This window comes from Hippocampus comes, unplaced genomic scaffold (assembly GCF_001891065.2).
Source record: "Hippocampus comes isolate QL1 unplaced genomic scaffold, H_comes_QL1_v1.1 scaffold328, whole genome shotgun sequence".
NCBI lineage: Eukaryota > Metazoa > Chordata > Actinopteri > Syngnathiformes > Syngnathidae > Hippocampus > Hippocampus comes.
This window is the reverse complement of record NW_017841881.1, coordinates 2,105-17,537: the sequence shown is the minus strand read 5'-3', so window position 1 is coordinate 17,537 and position 15,433 is coordinate 2,105. Positions and strand designations below refer to the sequence as shown.

The following is a 15,433-nucleotide window of genomic DNA, read 5'->3' as shown; positions in this document are numbered from 1 at the left end:
GTCTTGCTGACGGAGGCGGGGCGGGTCTACGCCTGTGGGTGGGGAGCGGACGGACAGACGGGTCTGTTTGTCTAATATCGAGATATATATCTGTCCAGGTTATTGCACATTGTCTCATATTGAGAACTCTCAAGATATTTGGTGCTTGCAGGTCTGGGGCACCACAAGGTGTGCCCCACCCCGACCGAGGTGCTGGGGGAGCTGTCGGGGGTGAAGGTCCAGCAGGTCAGCACATACGCAGACTGCAGCCTGGCCGTGTCCGCCGACGGACAGCTGTACGGGTGGGGAAACTCTGAATACCTTCAGCTGGCCTCCGTCACGGACACCACCCAGGTGAGCGCGACCAGATTGTAGGGAATCTTTTTTTTTTTTTTTTTTAATAATGTTCGTGACTTGTTGCTAGGCAAAGTTTGACGGTTGCACCTTTGCTTTCTAGATCAACTCCCCTCGTCGGTTGTCCCTGCCAGGCTGCGGTCGGGTGGTGCAGGCTGCATGCGGAGGCACACAGGTGGCTGTCCTCAATGGTTAGTCTGTCCAAACTAAAACAGATATTTGGAAAAAAAATGCGTCCTTTTTTTTTCCCCCTCACACACACTTCTCAACTAACTCCAAGTCTTGACATTCTCTATTTCATCGATTGAATTCACTTCACCACATTTCGGTTCAGCATCTTCAGTATCCGCACGCAATTTCTCCACCAATTGCATTTTGCTGTTTTTGCAAACCTTATTTGCCATTTTTTTTGGTTTGTTTGTTTCAGAGCGAGGCGAAGTGTTTGTATGGGGCTACGGAATTCTGGGCAAAGGCCCCTCGCTATCAGAGTCCGGCTCCCCCGAGATGATCCCCCCGTCCCTGTTCGGACGCTCTGACTTCAACCCCTCCGTCGTTGTCAGCAAGCTCCGATGTGGCCTCGGTCACTTCGCCGCTGTCACGGGTAAATTGTCGGCTTCCTACGATGTGACGCCGCAACCTGGGGTAAACGACTCGCTTGATGCTTTTTGGGTGATTGCAGATCGTGGCGAACTCTTCGTGTGGGGGAAGAACCTCCGAGGGTGTTTGGGTATCGGGAAGAGGGACGATCAGTTCTTCCCATGGCGAGTAAGGGAGACGCCGGGGGACAGTGGGGGCATGAAGTTCACAATTAGTAAATACATAAATAAATTAAAAAAAACAAAACAAAAAAAAAACCCTTTTTGTGTGCAATAAATCAAATAATGATAATAATAAAGAGTTTAATTCGCAATCCCAAAATAATTCATGCTCATTTTTCATGGGATCGTTCGTGACCCCTACATTTATACTTCGTAACCGGTGTTTTAATTTAATAAAACATATTACATGTATTTGGAAAAAACACACTAAAATTAACACACAAAATAAAGATGACACATTTTAGTAAGAAAAAAAAAACTGCACAGAATAATGATGTTTCATGGAAGTGTCTGTGTTGTGTCCAGGTGACTGTTCCCGGTCAAGTGGTGGATGTAGCGTGTGGTGTCGACCACATGGTGGCGCTCGTCAAGTCCCTCCTCTGAGTTGGAATGCAAGAGCGCCTTCAAGCTAGCTGTGGGGTGGGCCGACCAAAATCCACTGAGGTGGGACTTGGGGGGACGGGTCCAACATGAAAAAGAACTCTTATGAACACTTGAAGCACCATCGGACGTTTGGAAAGTAAACCCCCTATTTTAAAAAAAATTGTTATTATTTTTTTTTTTTTTTAATAAATCATGTGAGACACGATTAGGTTTGCCCTCATTCCTGATTTTTTTTCCCCTCAAACTTTGGTACTCTCACTTGTTGCTAGGCAGGATTTCTAGAGCACACTATACATTTAAATGCCGCTCTCACTTGTTGCTAAGCAGAATTCATGGCAAAATTTCTGCTCCGTGCTCTGATGTCTTTTTTGGTGGTGTGGGGGGGGGGGTCAAATTATGAAAGAAGAAAGGAAAAAAAACAGTGATAAATTGGCTAACAGTCAAAAATATTGAATGATTAAAATATTGAATGATTAAAAACAACCAAAAATGGGGGAAAAAAATAGTGGTGAAAATAATGGCTACTTCAGTTGTCTTAATAAGGACAAGCGGCATATAATTGAGCCACTGACAACTAGAGGGGGCCAACTCCATTCTTGTCAAGATCAAGGTCAATGCAGAACCGAATCATCATTGACAAATATCTGCACCTGAGTCCGGCGTGAGCGCATATGAATACTTTTGCGACCTCTGATTGTCACGAACGGACTTTTGCCAGAATGTCGAGTCACTCTCTCACCAACTTGTCTCGTTCTTCCCACACAGAAGGCGCCGGCAGTGAGACTTTGGAGCGTGCGCTTTCGCAGTAGGCCTCGTCGTTGTTGTTTTATGCAAAGCGTGCGGAGCGCGATAGGACGCGCGGCGGTGTATGCAAATGAGCGTCTCGGGCAGCCGCTGTACAAGCGCCGCGCGCAGGTGAGCCTTCCTCCACTCTGGAAAATGCCAAAGTAAGTCCTACAAGGAGCACCAGCGTTGACGGATTCGCCATTCTTGCATCACTAAACAGCCACTTCAGGTAGGTTCTCACCCCCAACCCCCTCCCCCCCCCCAAAAAAAACTTTTTGTTATGCTTTGCTGGGAGTCTCCTTCGATGAATATTATAAGCAGCTCATTATGTGGTGGTGGCGGCGGCGGTGAGGCCTCATTAGAATAACGTGGTGGTGATTTTCCTGAGCCTTTGTCCTGCTGATATGGCGAGTAGGAAAATCAGCTGAAGTGTGTTTGATCATCGCAGGTCAGGAAGATGAGCGCAGACACTCTGGAGCAGTCGGACGCTCAGGCGGAGCAGACAAGTGAGCCCATGTTCTACTCTCTATCCGAAATGCCTGGTTTGTTGTTTTATCTGCATGATTCGTAAGAGCAAGTCGCGATTGCTTTTTAAAATTTTTTTTTTTTAATTCAGAAGGTTCAGGAAAGTCGTTAAGACTTGGGATGAGTCCTCCTTGAACTTAAATGAGAGTCGGGCATTTTATGAGATAACGTAAAAACTCAAAATTAAAAAAAACAAAGAAATGACTGTAAAGTAAAAATAACGTTATGAATTACACCATTCGAAATGACAATATTTTTCTTAAGTATGATCGTGTGTATTTATATGTGTGTATATGTATTTACATATAGAGTATATATTGACACGTACGTGTACAGCGATCTAAAAATCACGCCGCGCGCTAAATGACCGCCGCTGTTGCTTAAAGCTGCCATTTACTTCCATGGTGATTTTTAGACGCTCATCACCGTTTTGTTTCTAAAGGCAAATTTTCATTTGAAATAAGTGGGCAAGGCGTTGGGGTGTCGACATCTTACAAATTCCATTGACAAACCCATGACGTTCTCATGAGCATTTGTAGCAGGCGGATTGGTTTCTCGTTCCTGGCCGTGCCCAATAAATTGACGCAAGGGTTTATTGTGAGGAGATGAAAGTGATGAAAAGCCCACATGAATCATTTTGGCATCATTAATATTAACGCGTTTCAAAGTAGTTCTCCGGGCCTCGGTATTCGTCGAGGAATGGCAGACTGTCATATAACATCACTATGCGAAAATGAGAAGAAAAAAAAAGAACCCAAGGGTGCTTGCGTCGTTTTTTGTTTTTTTTTTTTTGGAGACACTTCAGGCTTATTGTAAAACCGACTCATCAAATAAAAAGAGAATTAATAAGGTGTTGACTCCAACCATGTAACTTCATTTAACAAAATTGTGCTTGCTTAACAAACAAAAAAAAGCAAAAAAAAAACAAAAAACCATAGGCGGGCTAATGGAAATTTAAAAAAAAAAGTTTGTCCAAATTTTTAAAATTCAATTATCACAGGCGTAAAAATAGGGAAAAAACACGCACTAGGGTTGACATCATCCCCAAAAATTTGTCCATCCTTCAGCGAAGGCCCAAACAATAAACGAATACATCAATATGCGAAGCCTCGTCTTGCAAACAAGGATTGGCCCCCTTGGACCCGCGGAGAACTCTCTTGTTTGTGCGTGCGTGCGCGTACAGTGGCAGTTGGTCGCCATACCAGGATGGCCCTGAGGCTTATTTGCTGAGAAATGCCGGCTGCCTCGCGGCCGAGGACGGCAACAAAATACAAAACAATAAATGGGAACTGTCAACAGAAATGCAGAACTTCCTTTCAAACAATGGCACAGTGTTGCCGCGTTGCCGGTTGACCACAATAACGTTTTACCGACAAAAGAGTCAAATCCTCAAAAAAAAGTCTCATAAAGAGAGCGGACGTGGAATCGACATCTTCCGATTCTTAGAATAAGCAAAAACGACACGTATAAGATCGGAGAAGTCGTCGGGGTCCATTTCATTTACAAACCCAATTCCAACGGAGTTGGGGGCGTTGTGTTCCACGTCAAAAAAACAAAACAAAAAAAAACGATTTGCAAATCATCGTCAACCTATATTTCAGCTTTAATTGTTTGGAACAAATCGTAAACTTTGAATGTTATGGTCGCAACTTGTTCCCAAAAAGCCGGCACAGCTGGCAAAAAAAGTTGCGGAATGCTCATCAAACACCTGCTTGGAACACCCCGCAGGCGAACTGGGAACGGGCGGGTGCCATGATTGGCTAGAAAAATGCCACTCGGGCATTCGTGCGGCGAGGTTCACCTCTTTGTGAACAACCGTGCGAGAAAACAGTCGAGCAATTTCAGGATGATGTTCCCCCAACGTACAATTGCAAGGAATGTAGGGTCCATAATCTCATCAAAAGTGTCAGAGAATCTGTAAAAAAATCACTGCATGGAAGCAGCAAGGCCGAAAACCAACATTGAATGGCCGTGACCTTTGATCCCTAGGGTGCCACTGCGTCAAAAAACAAACCAAAAAAAAAAAAACTATGTAGGTGAGAAAAGCAATGTCGGTAAATCCAGTTGGGGGTAAGTAAGCGCAACTTCAAAGTCGACTATGCAAAGTAAACGCTATTTCTCAACAACAGCCAGAAACGCCGCCGGCTTCTCTGGGGCCCCGAGTTTCATCCGAGACGGGCGCTGATGCAAAGTGGGAAAAAGTGTTCTGTGGTCTGACGAGTCCGCATTTCAAATTATGGTAAAAAAAAAAAAAAAAAAAGTGTCGCGTGAAATACGGCGACGGAATGTTGAACAGCTGAAGCAAGCCAGAATGGAAAAGAATTCCACTCGCAAAGCCTTTGACATTTGCAAATACATTTGCGCATTTATTGGAGTGTTTATTCGCGACCCGCCGTATCAATTTCTTTTGTGCATGGGTATGATGTCAACAAAATCAGTTTTTTTTGTTTTCGCATTGACTCGCTCTGAAGGATATGAGAACCGCCACGGGTTTTATTCACTATCCTTGATATCGAAGATATCGTTACGGCTCGTAGTCCCCCAAGTGCGTCGAAGGGTCTTACGACTAAGGACAAAGATGGTCCGAGTACGCGGACCTTCATGTGGAGACGGAGGATATGGAATGAAGGACCCTGCGCAGGTGTGAAGGAGCCCTCCTCTCCCAAAGCTGTTTGGAAGAACAAATATGTATTCTTCTTCTCCCCCGTAATGAGAAAATTGCAAAAAAGGTGCCAGCCCTCGCCTGGAGTGAAGGCTGGCTGGATCGGATTGATGTTTTTACCACCCCCCCGGTTCACAGACTTTTCATCTTTGATCGGAATGTTTGCAGGGTTTTTTTTTTTTTTTTTTTTTTGGGTAAATATTTTAGTTTTAATTGTAGCCCTTCTAGCAAAGGCGTGTGATCATTCTGAGATATACATGAATAAATACTTATTTAGATACGCAGCCACACCCGTCGGGAACTGGAACATAAAAACACACTGTCGTGAATGTGACCCTTTGCAAACAAAAATGGATCAACTCATTTGTTGGTTCCCCCCCCCCCCCCACCCCCCGTTCTTGTACAAGTTTGCAAAATGTAGTGCTACAATCCAAGTGTTTCAGTGCAAATAAATAATGATGACCGCAACTCAATTAGAAGTGTTTCACGTTGAACAATAGTGTCAAATTAGGAACGTTTGCATTCAAAATAAAATGAAATACAAATCTCAGCCGCCATCGTGTCACTTGAAATAAAATGTCGCATTCATTCATATTTATTTAAACCAGCGTTACCCAGTCAACTATTACAATATTCATTTTTAATGTCTTTTATTATAGTCATTTAAATGCGGTTCTTCTTCACAAGGCAAACATGAAAATATGTCACGCCATGAAAACCAAATAAATGAAGGCTTTTTTTTATTGTCCGTTCTTTTGAATCAAAATTTTCAAACGGGTCATCATAAATGTTTTGAAAATGTGATGCAAAAAAAAAAAGTCGTTTTCTAAAATGTCATAATTTGTTCTTTTGACGACTTTGACAGAAGTACAGTCTCGTATTTAATTGAACAAAATTCTAAAATAATAGTTAAAATAAAATAAGGCCTATTTTCATTCTATATCATGCTCTCCCCCATATTTGTTCAACTCATGTAAGCCATAAACAAAAACGCAATATAAAATTAATTTTTAATTTAATTTGGATGTTTTTTTCATAGTTATTTAAAAATCCATGAGTAATTTTTTAAATAACATTTGAACATGCCAGGTGAACTTCACCGAAAAGAGTGGCGTGTTTTTAATTTTTGATTTTTTTTCTTTCCCCTTCATGTGTTGGTAGCTATCCCTCCTCTAGAGTCACATTTGCATTTCATGGTCATTTTCATACTGGAACTTTGCCATCCGGCATGCTTGTCCTCAGGCGGGGGTGGGGTGGTTGGTGCTGGGGGGCATTCGAGTTGGCGGGGGCGAGTGGTCCGCTGTTGGGCTTGGAAGTGGATTTGCATGATGTGATGTTCGTGTGTCTGCGCTCTCTCTCATCTCACGCACACGCATGCACGTATAGAGAGCCCCATTTGACATTCAAATGGGGCCACACCCACCGAACTCTCCGCTTCGTCCGTCAGCATCCTCACACACTGAACTGTGGCCTGTTTAAACGTCCACGTACTATTTACGTCTGTTTGTGTGTGTGCACGTGTGTGTGTGTGTGTGTGTGTGTGTGTGTGTGTGTGTGTGTGTGAGAGAGCGAGGTCACGTCTGCCTTGTAGTTAAACGAAATCAGTTGCAATGGTCCCAGCAGTACACCTGCACTTTCCCATTTGTCGCTCCCACTTGAAGTTTACGATAAAACTGACTCGTGAAACCAAATACATGGAACATTGTATGCACTTAAACACCAAACTACATACAAAATACAAAACGCCATAGACAAGCTCACATCAATAGGCATTGATGTAGCAGCAATTATAAACCGATAAATATTTAAACACCCAAATGTTCCGCCAGACTACGGAAAGTCGGCTATCTTAATGTTTATACAATAGAAAAGACCACAGACAAGCTAATACAAATTAGCATTGATGTTACAGTAATTTGTAAACCTTTTTAATTTATTAACCCTGCATATTTAAACTGTAAAATGTTCCAACAAACCAGCAAAGGTCTGCTAGCTTAATGCTAAAAAAAAAAAAAAAAAAAAAAAATACAAAACGCCATCCACATGCTAACAGAAGTTAGCAGTGAGGTTGCTGTAATGATAAACCTTTAAACATTGTTTAGGTAAACCGTAAAATGTGCAACCAAACCAGCTAAAGTCCACTCGCTTCATGCTAACATGAAAATTAGCATCAATGACAAACGTCCAGACAACTGCGACTTTTAACACACACAACGAGAGCGTACAACATGAAGTCCCTAAACGTTTCTGCCTCTTGTGTTTGTTCGTGTCAAAGTTATTATTTTGCAAAGGCATCATTTCTTTCTTAATTGTTATGACCTAATGTGGTGATTAAAGACGTTTACTCTCTTCTTGTCTTTTCAGAGCAAAAAGGAATCGGATTCCATCGACAGGTAAGTCACTGATATATCCATTTATTTATTTTCTTTATGAGGCTTTTTTGACTGTTTGGCAAATAGATGATAAAAATGAGCGACTGATTTAAAGTCAATGATTTTTTTTTTATTATTATTGTACGACAGCAAGGACAACCATTTAGCACTTATTAAAATCACAATGAATATATTTAAAAAAAAAAAGAATTAAAAATATGGACTAGAATTGGGCTTTTTCACGAATAGGGGTTGTTGTTCTGGGGCGGTGGGTTTTGTTTTATCTTTTTTTTTTTTTTTTTTTTTTTTTTGGGTTTGACTTGAGAGAAAAAAGTTGAAATGGAATTGCTGTTTGGTGGCGAGTGACCTCATTCACTTAACAACGAGCAGGAGTTCGGCGAGTCCGGCAGATAGCAAACGATTCTCAAAAAAGAGGCTTCAACCCGTTGAATGCCACCACAGTAGACGTTTGCGGTCAAACTAAACATAAAACAAAGAGAATTACACATGAAGTCAACCAGACTATGTAACTTACAAAAGCCTTTTAGCTTCATGCCCATACCCAGTGCAAAATGCCATCGACGTGCTTGCGTAACGAGCATCGCTGTTGCAGTAGTTATAAATCTTACGTAACAGATGTTTGAAAACACAACAGCGAAGCAACACATATAGACCAACGACATTATTTCAATTTTGTTTAATTATGTGATGGCTGTTATCACCTCTCCACGCACCGTTTTGGTCGAACGGGACTTTCAGAGCCAACCCCTTCTTAAATTGCACAAGCCGAGAAAGCCGTGCAAGATAAGCATCCCTGTTATTGACCGCGCCTTTACTCCAGGAATTCTTCTTTTCATACACTCTTTTTTTGGGGGGACAGACAACATCCTGAGGACAAACCAGCACCTGTAACCCCTCCCCTGACACTGTACCCCTGCCCACCACACCTCCCGTGTCAATAATGACTCTCTCGTCCTTCTCTCAGCACTCCCGAATCACCTCAAATAGTTTGCAGCTATTTGGCAACTTCTCCAAACATTTTTTTTTTTGGACAGCGGGGACTTTTTCTTTCCACATGTTTGTTTATTTTTTTTTTTCTCCAGGAAGTGTCACTGCTTTCAGGGGGTGCTGTGGGTGGCGGGGTTTAGGCTGCGTGTGTGTGTGTGTGTGCGTGTGTGTGTCTATTTGCATAGTGGCTCGCCCAAGGGGAGGGAGTCTGTCACTCGTATCTTGTTTAGCGACCAAACTGGTCCTGGAGTAAGCGAATACACACACACTAAGACGCAGAACTGCATGCACTCGTAACCTTACAAGCACGCGCTGTACTTTTGGTGAGATGTGTCACGCTGCTTTGCGGCGGGGTGTCGTTGCAGATAAAGACCGAGGACATCAACGACGCGTCCCACCTGAGTTCCTCGCTGAAGACATGTCACATGACGCAGAGCCCCGCCATGCACGCTTCTCACATGACTGGGGTAAAAGGAAATATCATAAAATGAGAAAAAAAAACCCAAATCGGTTTTGATTTCATTGGGATGGACGGACGGACGGACGAATGGATAGATGGTGGTGGCCTACTGGACAGTATTTAGTAATTGATAGAATGGCGGATGGATGATGGGTGTATCGTGTCTGGTGAATGGAACGATCTATGGTGATGGATGATGGATGGCCTCCATGAATTGATTGACGGGTGGATGGCTCGATGGTGTGTTGTGGATCCATCCACTACGTATGCATTAATCCTGACCGTTGCCGTGGCGATCAGGACCTGACGTCCCTGCACAGCATGCAGCAGTTGGTCCTGATGCCACCGTCTCACCTGTCGTCTCCGCCGCCCTTCCTGCTGTCCCAGAACCCCCCCAGCCACCAAGGTGATGATCGCCGCTACAAAAAAAAAAAAAAAAATGTGGCCGCACAATTAAGTCCGCCTACCCGATCAAAACCCGGTTCTTGCTGTCCACCGCAGCTCTTCTGCAGCAGAACCTGATGTCCCTTCCGGTGCAGAACCAGAACGGTCTTTTGCAGCATCAGCCCGGCCTGGCTTTGGCTCCACAGGTAAATGTACACAAGGCGTTTACCATCTGTACCAAGCTCGACATCGTGGATGGGAGGTTTAAAGTCATGAATCATTTCAAGCTGGACGTCAGCGAGCTTCTTCCGAGAAGCTCTTGATTACATCAACACGATACCACATGGAAAAAAAAAAAAGAAGACTTGTTTTGTTTTCTCTTGCGTTCTATTGATAAGCTTGAAGCAACGTTTCGTGACGCGTGGGAATCTGAGCCAGTTGTCGTTTGCGACGCAGGTGATGAGTCGCTCGGGCCTGCTCGGCCCGTCGATGGACAACCAACTGGACATGTCGCACCTGCAGATGGCCAAACACATGTCGGTCCCGCCCCAGGAAGAACCCAGCGACCTGGAGGAGCTGGAGCAGTTTGCCAAGGCCTTCAAGCAGAGACGCATCAAACTGGGCTTCACGCAGGTAACGCCGGCCGCCCTCCGAAAACATCCGCCGCCGCATCTGACGCCGTCGCGGGACTTCTTGCAGGGCGACGTGGGCCTGGCCATGGGCAAACTCTATGGCAACGACTTCAGCCAGACCACCATCTCGCGCTTCGAGGCGCTCAACTTGAGCTTCAAGAACATGTGCAAGCTCAAACCTCTACTGGAGAAGTGGCTGAGTGACGCAGGTAGAGCGCGCGCGGGCTCCTGTCCACACAAACCCTACCAAGGCCAGGTTTTGGGATATGCATAAAAATAAATTGGACCAACATAGATTCCTTAAAAAAAAAAAAAATTATAATAAAATAAATCCTGCAAAAAAAAAAAAATACAAATAGGGGTTGCATTGAAAAATAAACAATTCAGATCATGTGGTGGAAGTTGTTCTAGTAGGCTTTTCCTGACATTATTTATTTATTTTTTACTTAAACCTGTAATGCCCTTGGCTGTGGGCAAGGAGAGCCTCATTCGCCAATCCACTTTTCAGCCGCAAAGCTCTAAAAAATGTACACTTTTTTATTTTCCCTTTTGGTTATTTATGTCATTAAATAATTGACTAATCGACTTATTGTCAATATTCCAATAAGAGCATTTGTAAGCCATTTTTCCCCAATACATTCTTTTCACATTTGTATTTATGAAACAACTGGTTCATTATAAGTCACCAACGGTCATTCAAGTCAACTTTTTAAAATGTTGGTTGCATTTTCAGAAAACTCCCCGTTGGACTGCATGAACAGCGCCGCCTCGCTGCCGCCGCTGATGGAAGGCTACGGACGCAAGCGCAAAAAGAGGACCAGCATTGAGACCAACATCAAGCTGACGCTGGAGAAGCGCTTCCTCGACGTGAGTCGCCACATCCGTCGAGCTCACCGTTCGCCCCGAATAAAATGCAGCTCTTTGAGTAGGCTTCGCCCCCCCCCCCTTTTTTTTTTTTTTTTTTTTACATGAGGTGACATCAGCGGTCCTTTTTTTCCCCCCCTCGATGCTCCACTTTCTCTTGACATCAATTCTCACGCACCGCTCAAAACGGTCGCGTCTCATTCCGAACAAGCCAAACGGTGGGCCCTCTTGTGACTTTGCAGAACCCCAAGCCCAACTCGGAAGAGATCACGCTGATCTCGGAGCAGCTGGCCATGGAGAAGGAGGTGGTCCGGGTTTGGTTCTGCAACCGGCGCCAAAAGGAGAAGAGGATCTACTGCCCCGTCACCAGTTTGCCCGTCAAGACGCAGAGCTACAACTCCAGGATGGTCAGAATCTGTCACCTTTCTTGCCGTCATTTTTATTCAAATGAAATTCATGACCAAACCGAAGCTGTTACGGTGTTAGCAAATAAAATCTTGAGCATTTTTAATGACTAAATTAATTGCTAAAGTCATGATTAAAAAAATTCATTATACACTTACAATTAATTATTTATGGTAAAAAAAAAAAAAATACCTATTGTTGCATTTTAAGCAATTATATAAAATGTTTTTAATAATTAGTCATTTATCAGAAGAAGAACAATGGAGGGTCATGACCATTCTATGCAGCATTTTTAAAAGACACATCATTGGGCAATTCATTAGAATTAAAGTAAGTGGTGTACTCAAATGCGAAACGTTTTCTCATTAAACTTCACTAGTTTGCATTTCAGCTGTTGGATTTATGATAAGCAGATGACCTCTGAAGAAGGGAATCCTTGAAACTCATTTTCACGTGTCTCTTTACATTCATTTTTGTTTTTCTTTTTTTCTTACACTCAATAAATTGCTCAATTGACTTTTTTTTCCCCTTTCCCTGTGTAGGCTGCCGCTGTGTCGCGATCGTACAGCCCGCTGGCTTCGGGCGTAGGTAAGCAGGCGCTTGCGTACTTCCGATGCGTGTCACCCAAACTGATGCGCGCCGGTATTTTTCTTGATAAGTCTTGTTTTATTTTGCAGTTTCCTCCAATTCGTCCCCGAACTGCGTCAGCCGGGAAGTTTCTCCCGACAGCCTGTCCATGTCCTCGGCCTCGTTAACGGCTCACGTCAACCCGGCATCTTACAGCACTCCGGGGTGAGCAAAACGGCAGCCATTTTAGCTCTTCCCTATTTACCGATAGCGTCCAACATGGTTCCACCGTTGCCTGCAGGGGACATAACGAATCCGTGCCTTATAACGGTCGTTTGTCGTAAACCCTTTCCGACAAAATGGCCGCCAACTACGATGTAGCACTGTCTCAGCTGTATGTTTGATTCGCACGGATGAGTTGAACCATTGAACCACTGCTCTGTATTCATTATGAAACATATTTATGTGATGTAATGCTAACTAATATTATTTTTCATCCGCGTTGATGTAACGTGGGTTCATGTTGGTGTCCGTGCCGGATGCATGACGTTGGGGCTTCATGATCCTCAATGGTCTCAAGCGTTTTGTCGCCATCTAGTGGCATCTCGAGGCCTAGTTGGTTATCTCGATCCATTTCAATTCAAAGGAAGAAAAGTCGTCATGCTAATCCATTTGCCACTAATCTCATCACCCAAGCACTCCATTTTGTCACAATGAAGTCATGAATGAATTAATTGGATGGCTCGAAGTAACACAATGTTGGTGTGTGTGTGTGTGTGTGTGTGTGTGTGTGTGTGTGTACTTTCCAGGTCGTGGTACCGGTGGAATTCGAGCGGCTACCCTCACTGATGCACCGCAGCCACTTAGCGGACTTTTCGAAGGATGTACAAAAAAACCTAAAACAAAAAAAAAAAAACAAAAACAAAAAAAGTTTGCGAAGGAGACGAGAACGTTTTGACTTTGAAAGCCGTGCGGAGGGAACATCAAAGAGATGAAGATGAAGATGAAGTCTGAAGACGGTTTTCACAGTCCAGCTCATAAGCTTTTACGTGTGAGACTGTTTAAAAAAAAAATCTTAACATTTCAGTCAGAATGTACACAGTGAGGAAGAGGCGCTTGCGTCGGGAGCCATCGCACTTGGACGCGTGTTGGTCTCCATGCAATTCGTAGTTTGGAACTGCTGTCCTGCAGGCAGTCAAAAAGATTTTCTCAGAACGGCAGTGGGCTCATTCCATGTTCGGACAACACAAACTCTAGTTTTAAACGCTACTCTGAAACACAAACCCATGTTTTAAAGCCACCTTTGAAACCCTAACCTTGGGTTTAAACCCGAACCCGAGTTTGAAACTGCATTTGAAATCTCAACCTTAGATTTTAAGTGGTTCTTAACCTTTGTCGAGATACCGAACCCAACCAGTTCATATGCATATTCACCGAACCCGTCATTAGTGAAAAATAAAAAAAATTCTCTTTTTTTTTGTTTTTTACAAATTTGAGACGTAAAAAAACGCATTTATTAAAAACAGAAAAAAAAAAACTAAATAAAATTTCAAGACATAAGTAAAGGCTTTTTTAATTGTGCACGAGATGAACCCGCCAGTGATGGCCAAGCGGGCGTGTCAGAACTAATTGATATGTTGAGTTGGGTGTGCCTTACCCTCCATGGCAGAGGCTCTGAGACCGATTCACCGAACCCCTGGGGTTCAATCGAACCCAGGTTAAGAAACCCTGCTATAGATGATAGTTTTTGGGGGGGCAAAAACGCCTTACTTTACATGGTCGTTTTTTTTCGACTAAAAACGGCTTACTATACGTGGTCGTTTTTTTGGGGCAAAAAACACCTTACTATACTATACATGGTGGTTTTTTTCGTCTAAAAATGCCTTACTATACTATGTCGTTTTTTTCGGCAAAAAAACGCCTTACTATACTATGTCGTTTTTTTCGGCTAAAAACGCCTTACTATACATGGTCGTTTTTTTTCGGCTAAAAACGCCTTACTATACATGGTCGTTTTTTGGGGCAAAAAACGCCTTACTATACATGGTCGTTTTATTTTCGGCTAAAAATGCCTTACTGTACATGGTTGTTTTTTTTTCGGCTAAAAACGCCTTGCTATACATGGTCATTTTTTGGGGGCAAAAAACGCCTTACTATACTATACATGGTGGTTTTTTTCGGCTAAAAACGCCTTACTATACATGGTCGTTTTTTTTTCGCCAAAAAACGTCTTACAATACATGGTCTTTTTTTCGGCAAAAAAAACACCTTACTGTACATGGTCGTTTTTTTCCGGCTAAAAACGCCTTACTGTACATGGTCATGGTTGTTTTTTGGGGGCTAAAAACGCCTTACTATACATGGTCGGAGTTTAGTTGGCTGTAAAAACGCCTTACTATTCATTGTTGTTTTTTGGGGGCTAAACACGCCTTACTATACATGGGCGTTTTTTTGGGGGGGGGGGGGGAAACGCCTGACTAAACACGGTCGGTCGGTTTTTTTGGGAGCTAAAAACGGCTCACAGATAAAACAAAATATTCTTGCTTGTTTAATCCTTACATCGATTTTTCACCGCTCATGTCCTCTTCAGGGCTGCATTTGGATGTCGGAGCAGTTGTTAATGATTTTAATTGGATGACCGTGGCCCATGTTGGCCGTTGCTATGGAAACAGGTAAACGCCCCCTTTTGAATCAGCCTGCACCGTCATTAGCTCAAAGCTAATCCTTCGACGAATAAGATGGCGAAAAAGAAAGATGGTGAGTATGGTACACTTGAGGACGAATGGACCGAAGGATTCGCCTTTGTGGAGAGAACAGCTTCTGCGGTGTGTCTAATTTGCAATGACAAAATCATGATGAAACAGTCGAATGTAAAGCAGCACTTTGACACGCACCATGCTACATTCGCATCAACATACCCAGCGGGAGACAGCAGAAAGGAAACGTGCAAGCAACTGAGCACGGTGCAAGTTAGCCATTAGCAACCCTGCATATGGACCCGGCAAGCTGACTATATTTCCGCGACCTTTGCTGAATTTTGAGCAACAGTGAGGAACGGAAAACCATTCACATTAATGGTGAGTATGGTAGAGGACCCGAGCTGAGTGCCAGACGGACACCACCCGAGGGGTGAGAGGAATTTTTTTATATGGCTCTCACTGAAATACATTTACAAATATTTTGCCTTAATGCCAACTATACATGGCCTTTTTTTCGGCGAAAAACGCCTTACT

General features: G+C 43.4%; 1 protein-coding gene and 1 long non-coding RNA gene across 4 annotated transcripts; both read left to right on the top strand.

The window, feature by feature from the left end:
• The first annotated feature begins 2,044 nt into the window (after window positions 1-2,044).
• On the top strand, window positions 2,045-13,262 carry pou2f3 (POU class 2 homeobox 3). 3 transcript variants are annotated; one of them, XM_019859539.1, is made up of 14 exons: window positions 2,045-2,450; window positions 2,770-2,827; window positions 7,873-7,901; window positions 9,254-9,355; window positions 9,649-9,754; window positions 9,850-9,938; window positions 10,189-10,365; window positions 10,432-10,573; window positions 11,098-11,231; window positions 11,471-11,635; window positions 12,176-12,221; window positions 12,311-12,425; window positions 13,010-13,096; window positions 13,129-13,262. In XM_019859539.1, the coding sequence occupies exons 1-13, from the start codon at window positions 2,364-2,366 to the stop codon at window positions 13,047-13,049; spliced, it is 1,290 nt and encodes a 429-aa protein (XP_019715098.1). In that variant the 5' UTR covers window positions 2,045-2,363; the 3' UTR covers window positions 13,050-13,096; window positions 13,129-13,262. The 3 variants fall into 3 exon arrangements, with proteins under 3 accessions (XP_019715098.1, XP_019715097.1, XP_019715099.1); XM_019859538.1 differs by having other exon boundaries at window positions 13,010-13,262; XM_019859540.1 differs by having other exon boundaries at window positions 2,045-2,550; window positions 13,010-13,262.
• Window positions 2,839-4,304, top strand: LOC109509723 (uncharacterized). The gene is made up of 2 exons (XR_002166993.1): window positions 2,839-3,396; window positions 3,652-4,304. It is a non-coding gene; the product is annotated as an uncharacterized LOC109509723 (long non-coding RNA).
• Window positions 13,263-15,433: the final 2,171 nt, after the last annotated feature.